Below are 19,130 nucleotides of genomic sequence, written 5' to 3' on the forward strand. Positions count from 1 at the left end.
GTGCCCTAAAAGACTATATCAGCGAGCACACTGACGCAGCTCGAGTCGCTGAAAATAGCTCAGCGAGACTGAGAAAAACTGAGAATGAGAATGAACCGCCACTGCCAGTAGTGCGTTAAAGGACTATAACAGCGAGCACTTTTGTTAACTTAACAGCGCAGTCAACTATTCGAACTAACTCAATATATTCCAGAAAAATCTATATTATTACTCCATTTCACGTTTGAATTAATTGGGTTGATTTTGCAGGAGCTGTCGAGTGCGGAGATATGGGAACGCGAGCGGCGGTTGCGCGCGCTGAGAGAGAAGCTACGCGCAGAGGAGACTGGGCTGGTTCTGTTGAGGAAGCTGCGACAGTCACAGCAGGCTAGCACCCTGCCGCCCGTAAAGGTACTATCTTTGAAATCCTTGAATAGAAATGGTGTGTGCTTAAAGACCACGCAAACATCAAGGCGAGGTAAATAATACGGAATAATACAATTTTTTTTTGTTCAAAATTCATAAAATAGTATCATTTTCATTATGTTTATTTATGATTGTGTAAGAAATTACTTTGGTAAATACTGATCTGATCACGCTTTACGGCCGTTTTCAATAACGTATCTCTACTTACGGATACATTGCTGTCACCGTTTAATAACAAGATCTTATCTATTTAATGACTAGATATATATAGTCCAATGCTATCTGTCGATAGGTTATTGAAATGTAAGTAAGCGTTAAAGGATAGATTTGTTAACCTCTAGTAAGTTAAACTAAAGATAGATAATTCGCCCTGTACTTTTCCCGGGGCTTAAAAAGGGGAGTCCCAGGCCCATGGGTGTCGTAAGAGGCGACTAAGGGCTTTTTAGAAGTGGGAGAGTCACGCTGCCGTCTTTTGACGTCAGCACAATCGGGCCAGACTCGTCCGGGTTAATTACCACACTCGCACAGAATACCGGCGTGAAGTAGCGGCCTAGTGCCGCTATGTTTCGCATAGGTTAGTGTCGAGGACTGGAGGCCGATCCCCCCCCCCCCCCCCTTCCCCCAAAAAAATATATGAGAGTGGTATATAAAGATAAATTACCCCAGGAGGGTACCGGCTCCTGTAGAGCCGGAGAATCCATCCCCGAGCATTCGCGCTCGGGCTGCCCCTCGTATTCTCGGGAGGGCACAGTACCGCGCATGACCAAGAACAAACGAGGGAGTAACACCACGGCACCCCGCTCCACGCTTAATGTGGACTTTTGTAACATCAGGGGAATTCACTCCAACTTAAACGCCGTCCACCACCACCTTGAGACGGCACAGCCGGCCTTGTGTTTCCTTACGGAGACGCAAATATCTCGACCTAGCGATACTCCATATTTAACGTACCCCGGGTACAAAATTGAGCACAATTTTTTGCCTCATGCCGGGGTATGTGTGTACGTTAGGGAGGATATCTGCTGTCGCCGTCTCGGCAATTTTGAGGGTAGGGACCTGTCCACTCTTTGGCTCCGTGTAGAATTAGAGGACCGCATCTATGCGTGTGTCTACAGGTCCCATAGTGGTAACGCAGAAACCGATCATCTCATGGGCTGCGTTCAAGCGGCAATTGACGACGTGCTTGCACAGATCCCCTCCGCTGAAATCGTAGTCTTGGGTGATTTCAACGGGCACAATGCCGAATGGCTTGAAACACGTACCACAGACTACGCAGGGCGATCTGCTCATAATTTTGCATTGGCGTATGGTCTGTCCCAATTGGTTGAGTCGCCAACGCGGCTCCCGGATGTGCATAGCCACATGCCGTCCTTATTGGATCTTCTGCTGACTACACATCCCGATAGTTACCAGGTCTTTGTCGACGCCCCTCTCGGAACGTCCGACCATTGCCTGGTCAGGAGTGTAGTGCCTATCCGACGCCAACGTCGCAGACCACCAGCGACCCGCCGCGTGGCATGGCACTACAAGTCAGCAGATTGGGATAGGATGCGTTCCTTTTTTGCATCCTACCCTTGGGGCAGGGTTTGTTTCCCTTCGGATGATCCTAGTGCCTGCGCCGTTGCAGTAGCCGATGTGATACTACAGGGTATGGATATTTTTATACCAAACTCTGTAGTACCCATCGGTGGCAGATCACAGCCCTGGTTCGATGCGTCAGTTAAAGCAGCATCTGATTGCAAAAAACAGACTTATCGAGCTTGGGTTGCGGCGCTGGGCACAAAGGATCCGAACTGCATAGTTCTTAAGTGGAAATACAACCGTGCCTCCAGATTTTTTACGCGGCAAATCGCCCGTGCAAAGTCAAAACACGTCGTCAAAATCGGCGAGCAGCTTTCCAGTTACCCGACCGGAACACGCAAGTTCTGGTCGTTGTCGAAAGCTGTTCTTGGTAACTTCAGCCAGCCGTCCATGCCGCCGTTGCACATGAGGAATGACACCCTGGCCCATACGGCAAAAGAGAAAGCCGATCTCCTGTGCGCTCTTTTCGCCTCCAACTCGACTCTTGACGACAACGGAAAAACACCGCCGACCATCCCGTGGTGTCAGAGCTCTATGCCTGAAGTACAATTCAGACAGAAAACTGTTAGGCGAGCTCTGTTTTCGTTGGACGTCAGGAAGTCGAGCGGGCCGGATGGCATTTCTCTAATCGTGCTTAGAACGTTTGCCCCTGAGTTGACGCCGGTGCTCACGCGTTTATTCCGGCACTCTTATTCTAAAGGCGTAGTCCCTGACTCATGGAAGTCAGCCCTTGTCCATCCGATCCAAAAAAAAGGAGACAGTTCGGATCCGGCAAACTACAGGCCTATTGCTATTACCTCCCTGCTCTCCAAAATCATGGAGAGCATAATTAGCCGTCAGCTCTTGGTATACCTAGAGGGTCACCAGTTGATCAACGACCGACAATACGGGTTTCGCCACGGTCGGTCGGCAGGTGATCTTCTGGTATACCAAACACATAGATGGGCTGCGGCTATTGAAAGCAAGGGGGAAGGCCTGGCAGTTAACCTGGATGTAGCGAAGGCCTTTGGTCGTGTATGACACAAGGCGCTCCTCTCCAAACTTCCATCATTTGGGCTTCCCGAGGGCTTGTGCAAGTGGACCTCCAGCTTCCTCACTGGGCGCAGCATACAGGTCGTTGTCGACGGATACTGCTCGAACCCGAAGCCTGTGAATGCTGGAGTGCCCCAAGGCTGTGTGCTGTCTCCCACGCTGTTTCTCCTGCATATCAATGATATGTTGGACACCTCCAACATTCATTGCTATGCGGATGACAGCACTGGTGATGCCGTATACACGGGCCATGCAGGTCTCTCTCTGGAAATCGTCGACCAGTGCCGGGAGAAACTTGTGCCTTCTATCGAGTCCTCTCTTGAGAAGGTCGCGGAATGGAGAAAATTGAACCTTGTCCAATTTAACCCCCAGAAGACTCAAGTTTGCGCGTTTACCACTAAAAAAAACCCCATTTGTCGTATCACCGCTCTTCGACAACACTTCCCTCAAAGCCTCGCCTAGTATCGGAATACTGGGTCTCGAAATCTCGAACGATTGCCAATTTCGTGGTCATCTGGAAGGCAAAGCCAAATTGGCTTCAAAGAAACTGGGCGTCATTAATAGAGCACGGCAATACTTCAAGCCGGCCCACATACTAGCGCTCTACAAAGCGCAGGTCCGGCCACACATGGAGTATTGCTGTCTGGCGCACTCCAGTATCAGCTCGATCCACTTGACCGCGTGCAACGCAGAGCAGCTCGAATTGTCGGGGTCCCAGTGCTCTGTGAACGGCTGGATCACTTGACGTTGCGTAGAGACGTCGCTTCATTGTGTGTCTTCTACCGCATTTATCACGGGGAGTGTTCCGAAGAGCTGTTTTACCTGATTCCTGCCGTCGAATTCCACCTTCGCACGACACGCCACAAGTTAGGATATCATCCTCACCATCTGGATGTGTGGTCCTCCACAGTGCGGTTTTCAAGGACCTTTCTTCCACGTATACAAAGCTCTGGAATGAGCTTCCTTATGCGGTGTTTCCGGGACGATACGACATGGGCACCTTAAAAAAAAGCGCGTACACCTTCCTTAAAGGCCGGCCACGCTCCTGTGATTCCTCTGGTGTTGCAAGAGATTGTGGGCGGCGGTGATCACTTAACAACAGGTGACCCGTACGCTCGTTTGTCCTCCTATTCCATAAACAAAAAAATAGGTTATTGAAAACGGCCGTTAGTCAACTCAAACCGGCTTTATCCCAACGAGTGTTACATACTGAGACACTTAGTCTCATTCAATACTCCAAAGGAAAGTGATCAACATGTCTAAAGAAATACGTTTGTAACGACGACTTCAAGGCCAATAGGAAAACGTCATGCTTTTGTTTTTTTTTATTGTTTTTAATTAACTTTACGTTATTAATGCTCTTGGCTTAGATAATTTATACACCTAGATAGAGTCTCTTGCTGTTAGACAACCGATTAAAACAGGCCAGGAATATAATTAGTTTAGTGTGCGTGACTAGCTACGTCTTACACTCTCTTAAACCGATTTATATGACACCTGCATTTCTCAAATTAGAGTATATAAAGTAGTTAGTTCTAAACTTTATTTTATTCGACGCTTTCAAAGCATCTGGATAGACATATAAATGGTCTAAGGCTATATATCTATATATTAAAAACAGTGATAAAACGCCGCCTTTTAAATTATGACGTCACAATTTACATTCAGTGTTTTCACAGTAAATTTATACTGATTTTTAAATTAATTACTATTCAAATGAAGGGAAAGCTAAAAAATCTCTCCGTAGTATGAAAAGTTCAAATATACTAGAAATACCTTTAAAATATTTTTCCTGTTGTCAGAATGTTTAATGGAATACAATACAAGAGCACAAATAAAAACTAAATTTTTTTTATTTTTCGAATATAGACTCTGCTACTTCATATAACGTTGGATGTAAAGTAATGTAAGTTGGATGTAACCTTCAAAAAAAGCGCGTACACCACACACACAGGCTGGCAACGCTCCTGTGATTCCTCTGGTGTTGCAAGAAATTGTGGGTGGCGGTGATCACTTAACAGCAGGTGACTCGTACGCTCGTTTGTCCTCCTATTCTATAAAAAAAAAGAAATAAACATGTTTTGATTCAAACAACTGACTTGTTTTTTTTTGCAATTGAAGATGAAGCAAATAACAAATTCATTGCTTAATCTTCATCTATGTATGTAATAAGTTAACAGTATATAATTTAATGTAGATGTAAACCTGTTGGCAAACCTTATAAATAAAAAAATAATAATGAGTTAAAAACACTTAGTTCAGGTTTTTTAATTTGCAATATTCTGCCAATTATAAATAAATAGGCAACAACAAAAACTGTCTGTTATTTGAAAGTCGGAAGGAAGGTTTTATAGTAAGGTCTGATTTAAATGCCTGACACATCTAAGATCAACAGAAAAAAATCTATTAATGGATCTATTAAGCCCATTCATACAATTTTCTTGTGCTACCATAATCTCTGCCTGCATCTGGGAGACAGCGGTCGCTAAATATTTTGTAGTGAAATTTATATTATGACAGTATATATACGAGAACCTCTTGTACGCTCATAAACATAGCCAATTTAAAAAGAATAGTGATGTACATGGCAATACTCGAAACAAACTCGAATAAACTCGCAATTCCATCTACTAGGCTCCGTAAAATTGCTAAATCTTTTAAAGTGGACTGTGTTATATTTTATAATAAACTCCCAAATTATATTAAAATATTACCAATTAAAAAATTTAAATGTATCATAATAAATAAATTAACATCTAAGGCCTATTATAACGTGAAAGATTATTTAAATGATAAAGATAGTTGGGATTAATGTTTCTAAATAATAATAATAAACTTTATTTCACAATAATAGAGATTCACAACACTTAAATATATATGTACTACGTCTTAAAAATTAACTTATCTTAAATAAAATACAGTGTTGAATTGAAACTCTGATACCCATGATCAGATCTAACTTGTGTTATGGGTACCAGTGTTTGCGTAAATCAATTTATATTGGTTTAAGATAATAATAATATTAAAATGAAGAAGCGTGCATACATCTCATCTAAACAACATTTTACAATAATTCATAATATATGTAGAATATTCCTATGTTGTAAACAGCATGCACTCAATAGTATTTTTTAATTTTATAAGCTACATATCTTGATGAGATCTTTAGTTTATATAAATATATTGTTAATGAATATTGCTACACTCGTTTGATAACGTTTGCAGTGAATAAATATTTTTTTGAATTTGTATTTTACAGCAAGAGCCGTCGTCCGGTACAGCGTTGGCGGGTAGCGGCTGTGTGGTACCGCCCGGTGTCACGGTGACTCCAGCCCCGCCTCCCGCGCATCAACAAAAGGTATTCCAATTCAAATACTTTTATTCAAAATAGAATAGAAGAAAAAAGAAAAAAAAATGTGTCACGAAATTTAAAAGAATTGTTAAAAACGTTTGTGTGGGAAAGGTTACTATAACATTTTCTAAACTATTTTCTTAATGATACAGACTGGGAATCAAGTGAACACCCTCAGACTCTTTAATTATAAATGTTTATTGTACGATATTACAATGTTATTCATATTTTTATAAAAAAAAGCCTGCTGAATTTGTTGCGACCGTTCTTCTTAGGTCTGAGGCAGCCTACTTTAAATGGGTGGTAGTTTTTGACGTTCAAGTGGTTAAGTGATATTGAATCGTATTTTGAATAAAAATATTTGAATTTGAATAAGATATGAAATTACTTATTGGAAGTCAAAAACTACAACCCATTCAGAAATGTATGCCTTAGACCCGAGAAGAACGGGCGCAAAACTCAGCGGGGTTCTTCTTTTTGTTTAGGTATATATGTTAAGAATAAAAATGTTGTGTATTATTTTTAAATTTAGTATATATGTTTTCAACGGCCCCTATTTCTGTACCAATGGGAGGTTCCTTTACACAAGGTGCCTATTTCTGCCGGAAAGCAGTAATGTGTAAACATTACTGTGTTTCGGTCTGAAGGGCGATGTAGCTAGTGAAATTACTGGGCAAATGAGACTTAACATCTTCTGTCTCAAGGTGACGAGCGCAATTGTAGTGCTGCTCAGAATTTTTGGGTTTTTCAAGAATCCTGAGAGGCACTGCATTGTAATGGGTAGGGCGTATCAATTACCATCAGCTGAACGTCGTGCTCGTCTCGTCCTTATTTTCATTATAAATATATTTTGACCGCTGTAACATCAAACAATGACTGTTATGTTCTTCCAATCTTCAGCGCAGTGTGAACACGTCGGGCGGCCAGAGCGTCGCGCACAATGCGTCACGTCGCACCGCCAGCCTCCCGGGCGGGGCCACTCTCACGCCGGGGCCCTACCGCTCCCAGGTGGGTTGTCAATACCCGATACTTAAATATTTACGATGCGAAATCCTTTATTACCCCCGTGCGTCGCATATAAACTTGTCATATTAAGGCCTGTGTCTACATACAAATTTTGTGCGTCTCGCCATATACATACAAATATTCTATAGTATATATAGACTATAGAGTCCATAGGTTCTCAACGTGGGCGATAACGCCCCCTTGTGGGCTTTTGATACTGCCGGGGGGGCAGTAGAAGACCCGGAGAAAATTAGGGGGCATTGAGATGGCGCAGATGGGGCGTGGGTAGATTAAAAAATATAGTCTAAAAAGGCAAAAAAATACACGAAAATACTCTAGAAAAAAACATATTCTCCAAGTGGGCGGTGAGCAAAATAAGGTTGAGAAATTATGCTATAGACAAACAAAGCGTGCGAGAGTGAAGGAAATCAGTAATGGAGATAGGAGTTATTTGAAATAATTATTTCCTTTTTTTTTGGTTCCAGTCGACGTCTGGTGGCGGCGCTAGTATCACCCCCTCCGTGACCATTACCCCCGCGCCCCCGCCTGCCGCTCAACTCACCGCGCCCAGGGTATTTTATATTTTAAGTTGACATATCAGTTTCGGTTGAGAAAAAAAATAGTTAAATGTTATAAAAAAAGAGACTTCGCTTGGGCGAAGATATATGTGTAAGTCTATCAAGCTTTATCTATGATCAATTGCTGCTTATTGCCCAAAAGTATCTTTTCGGGTAAGTTTTTATACAACGTGATTTGTGTAAATGTACAGGACGTCATTGTTTGTTATACATAATACATTTTAATAAGTAATTTGTAAAAATTCCATTAGTATTGAAAAATCCTTAACACAATATATACTCTATAGCTTAAGTGTTGTAACACTTTTGGGATGTTCTTATGTAATATTGAGTACCGATTAATATATATTAAAAAAAATATTTTAAGTTTCTCGGCAGAAAATAAATGGAAATTCTTATCTAAATACAAAATTTATACAATAATAATTACCACCAGTGAGATTTACTTTTTAATTAATCAATGAATTGGATACATGCATATGACTGAATGAGAGTAGAATATTTGTATTATTATTACTCCAAACTAATTATAATATAATAACTAGCTGACCCAGCAGACGTTGTATTGCCGACATTAAAATCGCGATACAAAAGTAACTGTTGATCGTAGATGGGTGAAAATTTTAAGTTGTATGTATTTTTAATGCCGACTCATAATTAAACAAATTTAAAAAAAAATTGGCGTGGACCACCCTTAACATTTACGGGGATGAAAAATAGATGTTGTCCGATTCTCAGACCTACCCAATATGCACTCGAAATTTCATGAGAATCGGTCAAGCCGTTTCGACGGAGTTTAACTACAAACATCGCGACATGAGAATGTTATAAATTAGATATATTTTTAAGGAATATTTTTGAATAAGAAATATTTTTTTTTAATTGCATTATAGTAATTTGTATTCTGGGAAATTTATTATTTGAAAAGCGACGCTATCGAACAGAGTAACTTATACTTGTGACAATGATTGTCAAATTTTTACCTGACCCCTCCAAGTCATGTTTGCTTATTGTTAGGAACTATGACGTCATAGTAGCTCCAAAGCAACAAGCGCGCTTAAGGACGCATTCTCAAAACAGAGAGGTATCGAATCGCACTACTACACTGACACCGCTCAAACACATACACGTACTTAAAGTTAATTGCGGGAATCAAACGAATTTGATACTTTAGCAAGTTTGGATTTTATTTTTTTAATACCTATGTATTTTTGATAATTGGTTGATGTATTCGTTTAGTAGTTAAATATTAGAATTTTAGATGGCAATTCTGTCGCATAACGTCGTGTCCAGTAAACGCAGTTTTTTTAAATCCAAGATGGCCGCCGCGAAAAATTATGATTTCAACAATATGGGTATCGTATCCGAAGTTATCGAGGGTGCAGAGAACAATTAGATAGGTCTTTCAAAATCAAATTTTGAGATTTTTTAATTAGATTGGTAACGGAATGTGTTTTGTACATATTGTGAGTGAAAAGTCGAAACGTAAATATTTCTATATTTAGGGATGTTGTTAGACAGGCCTTTTATAAGATAATTTAAGTTTATGAATGAATTCTAATTTTGACGATGTAAATGACACCCATGAAGAAAATTTTGTAGATTTCATAGGCGCCATCATGGATTTCGATTTAGGCCCGCTATTCGTTATTGTTGACCCCAAAATCCCTGAAAATGACACCTATGTAAAGGAGTGGGTAAGTTTCATATGCTTTTATGTAAAAGGCATTAATTATTTTCTCAAAATTGATTCCTTTAGAATTCTTTTTGGTGTCATTTCTAATAACTACTAGATACTACTACCGCTTCTGAAACAAATGGCGCTCTGAGAGAGAAGAAGCGGCGCAAGAAACTCTCCCAGCATTCTTTTTTTGCGCTCTTTTCAATAAAAATATAGAATATTGTACAGTCATTTCTATCGCTATAAAATAATCACAATCTAGTCTCAGGCTGTCCGATCATTTAGATATTCATCAGTGGAGTAATAGGATTTACGACACAGCCATTTTTTTATAAAACATTTAAATTTATTTATTTATATGTGTATAGAACATCATTGGGTTTTATAGCTGATTTATTGATGTCTTATGGATATATTTTATTTTGTTTAAAAGGTCAAAGTTATGACTTATCTAGTATTTATTCAAACCTATTGTTATTTTACTTATAAGAAAAAAATTTCCGATTACTTACCAATGTTATGATATTATGATTTAATGTTATGTTATTAATATTTTCCTTAAATTGAGAAGTGTATTAGTTACTAACAGATTTAATTTTATTTTTTGTGTATATATATATACTTATATAAATTTATTGCCAATGTTTATGGCAGCAGTAGACTTGGGATTATAAATATATAAATATTTAATTCTCAAAGTCTGTGTCTCGGTGTCTAGAGAATACCAGCGTTGAGAAGTAAAATTCCCAACATAATGCTGACTAGACACCATTTTGGTTCTGTAATGTCCATAATATTGTTATTTGTAATAAGATTTCTGTATTTTTGAACCAAATAAAGTATTTAATTATTAATTAATATTATTAAAAAAACATGAAAATGACACCCATGAAGAGATGTTGGTAAATTTCACAGGCGCCATCTTGGATTTCGATTTTGACCCGATATTCGTTATTGTTGACCCCGAAAACCATGAAAATGACATCCATGAAGAGAAGTTGGTAAATTTCGTCGGCGCCATCTTGGCTTTCGATTTTGACCCGATATTCGTTATTGTTGACCCCGAAAACCATGAAAATGACACCCATGAAGAGAAGTTGGTAAATTTCATCGGCGCCATCTTGGATTTCGATTTTGACCCGATATTCGTTATTGTTGACCCCGAAAACCATGAAAATGACACCCATGAAGAGAAGTTGGTAAATTTCATCGGCGCCATCTTGGATTTCGATTTTGACCCGATATTTGTTATTGTTGACCCCGAAAACCATGAAAATGACACCCATGAAGAGAAGTTGGTAAATTTCATCGGCGCCATCTTGGATTTCGATTTTGACCCGATATTCGTTATTGTTGACCCCGAAAACCATGAAAATGACATCCATGAAGAGAAGTTGGTAAATTTCATCGGCGCCATCTTGGATTTCGATTTTGACCCGATATTCGTTATTGTTGAACCCGAAAACCATGAAAATGACATCCATGAAGAGAAGTTGGTAAATTTGATCGGCGCCATCTTGGCTTTCGATTTAATATAGACCATTATTAGAGATGAACTTATAAATCACTAATTCTTCAAAAAAATACAGAAACATAATTTATTGAAAATCTGACTGCGTACAAAATATGTAAAGTATCAAAGACAGTATTGTATAGCTTATAAAAAATATTCATGTTCGTACAGCGATCTTTCCGAGTACGAGCTGCTGCTTACAACCGACACAGGGTCTACCCACGACGGCGGCCGAGCGCGGACTGAGGTTATTTCGATAGATCTTTCTGTGCAATGCGTACGGAGTGACAAAATAAAATAACCCTTAATACCACACTTTAAAGCTCATGCTTATTAGAAATATATATGAATTTTAGACGATTCATTTTTATTTTTTTCTGAGATTATTTATTAGATATTCATTAATGCATTTCCCGTGTTTTTGAAAATATTATATCTGCTTTCCTTACATAATTTTTAAGAGTTAAAATTGTGTAAGTGGTAGCAGAAAACTGATCCTGAATGAAGCCCCATTTCGTCAATTTTGTGTGACGAGGTAACGGATAATCGTTTTTACGACATAAAATATCAAATTTTCAAAGCAAACATTTCCCGCTAATTGGAGATAAAGAAGTAATCTATTTATGGCAATTTTTAGTTTTGTTAGACTTAGTTTAATTTCATCACTAACTCTACCGAAAAATATCTTATTTTTGTCGGATTCGAAAACGCGTCCTTAAATAGCAGGCGTTTAAAGTGTCGGCGTTGGTTGGCGATTGTTTAAAATGTTCAACAATTCTTTTAATACTTCAAATTATTCTTTTGGGGTAAAATATTTTATTATTATAATATATAGCTGTATCAACATAGAATATATGTATGCATGTATTAGATACCCTATCACTCGTATAAATCTATTAATAATTGAAATATTGTACCGTTACAAGCCCGCTCAGGATAACTCTTCTGTAACGAGTAGTACCAGCGATGCAGTGAGTATGATCATCCCATAACATGTTTATTACTCATTCAATATTATGTCTATAAGCATACACAAGATAATTTAATTAATCCTGACATTATTTTTAAATACAAATACAAACTTCGTACCTGATTTAGGTGTTTTAACAGTTCTTTATTCGCTATTCATGCATCAATAATCTATATTATTAATTTAATTAAAAATTAAATGAATTAATATCTCAGTGTTAATTCCGCTAAGTTTTTATTAGTCGACGAGAAGTTAAAAAATCTTATGATATTTTTTTTTCTTCTGAGGATGCTTCAGGTTAACAACTAATCGGTTCGTTTCGCCGATACTTCAGCCGATTCATCGGTGGAAGACGCGTTTATAACCCCTCTACGTGGATACATATAGGGGTTATAAATGCGTAATATACATTATGTATATGTGTACCGTGCGGGCGGGTATTGCATCCTGTATGTAGACTAACAAAACTTGTTAGAATGAATACTTGAGATATTCATTCATAATATCTTTAAGAAGGTCATTATTATATGAATATTCATTGGGTTTCCGCTTTTCGCAGCTATTTGCACTTAAATGCGGTAGAGTGATATAGAGAACTGAATTATAATAGTAATCCACTGAATTATTATTTATAATCAATTTTAAAGAGTATGGCCTGCTCTGTGCACCGCTATAATTTGGAGTCCATAACATTGACAGTAAAGAAATTTTCCGTGGAATAAGTGGGTGTTTCAATTGATAACTGTTTTCAAAGCATAAAAGATTGTATCAAAGCGATTTTAAAATGAGATTATGTTATTGTAAATACAATCGAACACTACGTGTTTTACTAATAAGTGTTTTATGCAATAGAAAATAAAGTACTTTTTCATGTAATAATATTAAGGGCAGGACTAGGTACATTGTTGACAATGGAGCCGATGTAGATCCTGTATCTTATTGCAATCACGACTGCAACAGCAACAGCGTATTTTGATTGTTCCACTTGAACATTAGTTTTTACTAATAATAATAAAAACACGTGTGACTTTCCACAAGACGAAATGGCCGAATCTGAGTGAATATACTCTCTAAAAAGTGTTGGTACGGTTCATTTATAAATACATTTAATATCTGTTTGTTTTTGTGTTCGAACGTTTTATTTCGAGTGGTAGGTGAAAATGTATCATCTGTTATGGCGTTACCGTATTACTTAATAACACCAATGTTATTTTAACTTGACAAAATGGGACAAAACAGTTGGATATCTAAAATAAGTTTGATAAGGGGACGGCGTTATTAGGAATAAGGTTAATATTTATTTAAATAAAACCACGCTGAAAAGCGCCCTCTGAAGGAAGTAAGGAAGTAAACTATTCTCATTTCTATTCGGTCTAATAATTTTGTGTAATATGTTGAACAGGCGAGCTCCCGAAGTTCCGAGGAGACACAAACGCCGGCGCAGAGACAAGCTGCGGCCAAACTGGCGTTGAGGAAACAGCTCGAGAAGACACTATTGCAGGTTTGTTGATACTATCCGAAATCAATTGATTAGGTATATAGTACTTTCACCACGAGGAGTTGTTCTGTTTATAATATAGTATATTCTTAACACCTATATATTCGCAATGCAAACAATAGCCATAATAATAGTACGTTTTTTATTTCATGATTTAATGTGATATAAATTTCAGATTCCACCTCCAAAACCACCGCCGCCGGAAATGAACTTCATTCCGTCGCCTAGCAACACCGACTTCGTGTATCTGGTGGGGCTCGAACACGTGGTCGACTACCTCACCAACGAGGATCGGTAACCTTGCCATCTACTATTTTGAAATTATTCGATGATATTTATTAAGCCCAGTATTTACGACCTAATCTCCTGTGGTTGACTCCAGCATTTTGAGAAGTATACCTCGCAAAATGACTATCCTACTAAATATAGATGCATAGGATAGGATACTATCTCAGCCATCAGAGACTGATATAAGCTGATGATTCTGTTCATCATGTTGGGCAAAGTGGAGTGTAAGAGGCGCTCGCTTGGACAAAGTAGGAATATTTGCGATATCTCCATTGAACAACTGTGATAGGGATGAATTCAAAATAAGTTGACCGTCATGGGACATCTGGATCAGCTGAATAATTAAATCAAATCAAATCATATTTATTTGCAAGATAAGGTAATAATAAGATGTTGTTGGTTTATAATTAACAGGTGTTTTTATCCTAACCCATAAGGCATGAAAACTTATAGTGAAATACATAGTCAGTTCACGTTTTAATTTCTGTAACAATTATAATATACTATACTATAATAAAAAAGATATACATCCCAAGCAAATTTCCCAAGCAAGCAAATGACTAAATGAAACAATGAATTGAGAAAAGTATTAAATAGGAATAGAGTTTTGTGAACAAATACAATATATTTAGCTTATTACTTTAATTGTAATAAGGATTACTTATAGTATGCGCGTGCGCACACGGAACACCAGAGCAGTGGTGTCATGACGGCATGAGAGATCATAATTTCGTTTTAAAACAATAAATGACGGACCTGACTGTATAGGCATAACACAGTCGCTTTAAATAGGTCTGTGTAGTCCATATAGCTAACGATTGCATTATCATCCAAACAGACATTATATCTAAATGAGGGTGGGCACACCCACAGGTCACATATAATTTAACAAGCATCTTTTCAAAATAGGCGTAATCCAGAGGCTGTCTGGCCGAGGACGAAACAGTCACTTATGTAATCCTGAAACCACTAACGAGCAAAACCCTTCGTGAATACAAGGTCCCTCCTGGAAGTCTATGCACACCTTAAAAGTGTTCGGAACCTTAGGAAGGAGCTGAGCTGTTAGAATGACTGGTCAACGCTGCACGCAAAATGAACTCAACTTAGTGGTCCCACTCAAATTGCGGAAACAGGAGCCTTTTTACCTTACCTTTTTTATTTTGAAGAGGAGGAAAATACATTTAGTTTTGAAGACCCGGAAACGGGGCACATATGTCGGGCTCGGGTGTAACACCTCCCCCGATTAAAATCCTCCTCTGTGCTGATAGCCCTATAGGCTTTCACAGCGAAGCGGCGGGGGCCTTGAAGGCCGAAAATGTAGCTCACAGGCGCAAGAAGGCTCGAACCTCGGACCACCTGTTCACTAGGCTGAATGGAGAGAAGATCACCAACAAAATGATATCACTGTCAGTCCAATGACCTCTACGTTGTTGTGTGTCCGCCCGCAGATTCCCGCGGTCGTCGGTGCCGGCCGTGTGCGCGCAGTGCGCCTGCGACTTCACGCCGGTGTGGCGCTGGGAGCGCGCGCCCGCCCGGCGCCAGGACCCCACGTTCTCGTGCAGCACGGCCAACAATGGCCGCCGCCTGTGCGAGCAGTGCGTCTCCGGCAACGTCAAGCGGGCGCTCAAGGTCGGTCAACTTGACTTATTATGGTTCGTACCGGGTCGTCTGCTTCCCTCAAATATGGGAACAATGGCTGCTCCATGCGTTAACTCGTGAACGGGCGCTGCTTGTGGTGCCAGGTCGATCTGTTGTGATTAATAATTCATTGTATTCCTTGGATGCGATTACTAATTACAATAATCACGACCATCATGTTCACGAAGCATCTTCACACGGACAATGAATTCGAGCTCTAAAGGTTGATGCATCCAATATACCATAATTTATATCTATACAATTTATTCCTTATTATTTTTTATGACATATTTGATATTTAAAACGCTTTCAACTAACACAATTCATTTATTGGATGCATCACCTTACAAACAAATTAGTTATGTACATCACAGCCATTGTAAAATACTAAATTTATTGGAAAGAGAGGCCGTTGAGTTGCAAATGTATGTTCTTCTCACGAGCTTTACTATTTCCGAACATTTGGTAGATTCAGTAATTTAAAAGAAATATTTATAGAGACGATTCAAAAGCCCTTAGTTTAAGCCTTATTGAAAGTTTATTTGACTTTGATTAAATTTCTTTAGTGGGTACATCTTTATCCAGATCGATACTGATCATCTCCCTTGATTTTACTCCAGATCTTTCCCGTCGCTTCCGCTTCGTCAACGTTTTGCCTATAAAGTTTGTTATTTAACCTATATCCTTATAAAGCCACACTTAGATTAACTTATCCAAGTCTGGGGATCAGCAGCTAATACTAGTCTTAAAGTGTACTACAAACAGCAGAATAAATTGATTAAAATATTATTTAACTATAATTTCTTAACATCACCAAAAAATATATATAAAAAACGAAATTAACGAATATAACTAATACCTACGAATATTACATTTATATCATCATCCGAAAATTACATTCAAACATAACGTTTACAATAAATATCTTCAATTACAACGATTAAAAAGTTTCAACAATGTAATTTTACACCCACTCTAACTAATTATAGAAATGAAATATAAGTTTTGAAAGTGCTGAATTGTATAATAAACTTCCTAAAAAAATAAATAATCGTTTAAAAAACTAAAAAACACGCTTTATATAAATTCAACTAAAAGTAGATTATAAATTTAAATTGAAAATAGTGTAAAAAAATATTATATATTTCATTATAAAAAAAGCGTGGGGTGCTTTTTAAGATATTATTAAAATAATAATTCTTCCACATCCCACGCTTTTTTTTTATAATGAAATATATAATATTTTTTTACACTATTTTCTATTTTTTAGTTGAATTTTATATAAACCGTGTTCTTTAGTTTTTAAACTATTATTTATTTTTCATTTTTTAGTTAATTTTTTGAGATTGAATGAAGGGATTTTAATATTTGCAAATAAAAATGTTTTAGTTATATTGAAAGATCACTTAATTCAGCTAGCCCGAGGTCCCCGAACTAGCTCTTATAATAATTAGCTCAGTTAAATCACGCATTAATAATTTATAATGCAAATATAAATTCACCGCCATCTATTCGCTTCTAAACGAATTAGATACTTAATTTTGTGAAACTGTCTTGACATGACGCGCGTTTCCTTTGTAGTTTACAATAAATTACTAGATGGCGCTTATTAGTGATTTATTTATTTAAAAATTATATAAATTAAAAAAAAACATATTTTGCAAATCGAAAAATTGAATAATTTTATCAAATTAGTGTAATGTCATCGGTCCTCGATAAATCTACGAAGTTTGAACGAAATCTAGCCGTTTAAAGTGGGTCAAAATCGCGCCCAAAGAAGTCTGTTACAAATATACAGGTGAAGCTAATAAATAGCTTGTAAAAATATTAAAAAATTCAAAAGTATACACAATTTTAAAAATTTTCTAAAGGCCTATTTAGGATAACACAAATATAAATAGAAATCTTTTGAAATTAATTCATTAAATAGATATAATGTTTTCTGTTGTCACATCTAGTAACTCGTTATTTATGGATCTATGAATTTTTTTTTGTAGTGAGTAGTGACTCAACCGTGGCTCGCGTCGACTGTCGACGTCGAACGTCCCGCGTCAGTTTGATTTTGATACGTTGTTGCTTTAAAACTACCCACTACTATCACTAATATACGATCTAATAATATAATAACTACCCAATAATATACGATCTATTACAAATTTATATAAGTTATACTTACCTACTCAACCTATTTTTATTACTATGTATTTACTGTGCGCTTGAAGAACCCACATTTTATAACATATTATCCTGTAAGTTGCATTTAAATGCAATTAATGTCTTAAGCCAAAAAAAATTACTAACGGCGACCACACTCATTCGCCTTCTTTATACAACGCGAACAAGATGAGCATCCAAATAAATAGTTTTTTTCTAGTTGACTCAAATGTATTTACTTTGATTCGGGTCTTGAGTGAAGGAGAGTGTGATAATGTCATGACGTCCCAGGCGGAGCACACGGCGCGGCTGAAGACAGCGTTCGTGCGAGCGTTGCAGCAGGAGCAGGAGATCGAGCGGCGACTGGCCGCGCCCGAGGCCTCGCCTCCTCCGGCACCTGCGCCTGCGCCCGCGCCGCCGCCGGCGCACTCGCGCGCGCCGCAGGCACAGGTATGCATACACCATTCATTGTGTTATATTTTTTATCTACACCCATGCTTTAAATCCTCTATTAAAGATTCTGAAACAGTTAGCTTATTACCAACATTAAAACACCCAATGTTGTAATAACCATTACATCATCCAAACGAGTGTTGTAATGTTGTACTGAATTTCATAACAATACTAGTTATGTATCGGGCGTCGGGAATTAAGTTTTTAAAAAGCACTTATTTAACAATATTTAATGTAACTCACAGATAAATTGGAACAAGACTGATTAAACAATATCATAATTAAACTAAAGAAATCTAAAAGACAATAGGTGCACAATCAGCACTACGTCGGAGTACGGGGTGCCAACGTATGCAGGTTTAGCCGTGTTCGGCCTGCGTAACTCCTCCCTCCTTTAAGCTGACCCGGCAGCTTCCCACAGTGTCCTCACTGTATTGTACAGCTGTTTCCTTGGCTGCATACGAATTTCTCCAGCTAATGATCCTTGTGACTCCAACAGCAATCAGCAAGCCATATAGGATAAGGGTAGTCCACTTGGTGTTGCCATCATGGTGGTCCAGTGTGGTTCCTCCATGACAGATATGTCTTGGGCTGTCTCCAGAAGGTGCTGCAGGTTTTCCAGTTTTATATTTTCCAATTTTATATGATACTGTACTGGTGCACTCTTTTCAATATTTCTAAGCAATGGAACAACTTCATTAAATGTTATTTCTTTGCGGTTTGAGTTTAATGTTTTATTCAGTATCTCAACTTGGCATTCTGTAAGGGTAAGTAGGAATGTACCCGAAGCCTTTTTATGTGTAGATTTTGCTCAACACTTGATGTGGATGACTGTTTCTTCTCTCAGGACAATTATCCAAGTATTGTCCTTGATCCTCTGCATTATACTTTTATTAATCTGCACTTTCGCGCATGTACAGGTTGACGTGCGGTGTTGAATTCGCCATATAATACAATCTTCCGATGCCCTCGTGGATGCTAT

At 38.1% G+C, this 19,130-nt stretch overlaps 1 protein-coding gene across 3 annotated transcripts in view; it reads left to right on the top strand.

The window, feature by feature from the left end:
- Positions 1–19,130, top strand: part of LOC126967865 (transcriptional repressor p66-beta) — a 47,627-nt gene that overhangs the window by 7,005 nt on the left and 21,492 nt on the right. For all 3 annotated transcript variants that reach the window (XM_050812552.1, XM_050812554.1, XM_050812553.1), the window contains exons 5-12: positions 250–390; positions 6,278–6,376; positions 7,271–7,378; positions 7,861–7,947; positions 13,520–13,618; positions 13,791–13,909; positions 15,352–15,532; positions 17,987–18,145. In XM_050812552.1, the coding sequence (XP_050668509.1) occupies positions 250–390; positions 6,278–6,376; positions 7,271–7,378; positions 7,861–7,947; positions 13,520–13,618; positions 13,791–13,909; positions 15,352–15,532; positions 17,987–18,145 (993 nt within the window). The remainder of the gene's footprint in view (positions 1–249; positions 391–6,277; positions 6,377–7,270; positions 7,379–7,860; positions 7,948–13,519; positions 13,619–13,790; positions 13,910–15,351; positions 15,533–17,986; positions 18,146–19,130) is intronic.

This window comes from Leptidea sinapis, chromosome 14 (assembly GCF_905404315.1).
Source record: "Leptidea sinapis chromosome 14, ilLepSina1.1, whole genome shotgun sequence".
NCBI classification, from domain to species: domain Eukaryota; kingdom Metazoa; phylum Arthropoda; class Insecta; order Lepidoptera; family Pieridae; genus Leptidea; species Leptidea sinapis.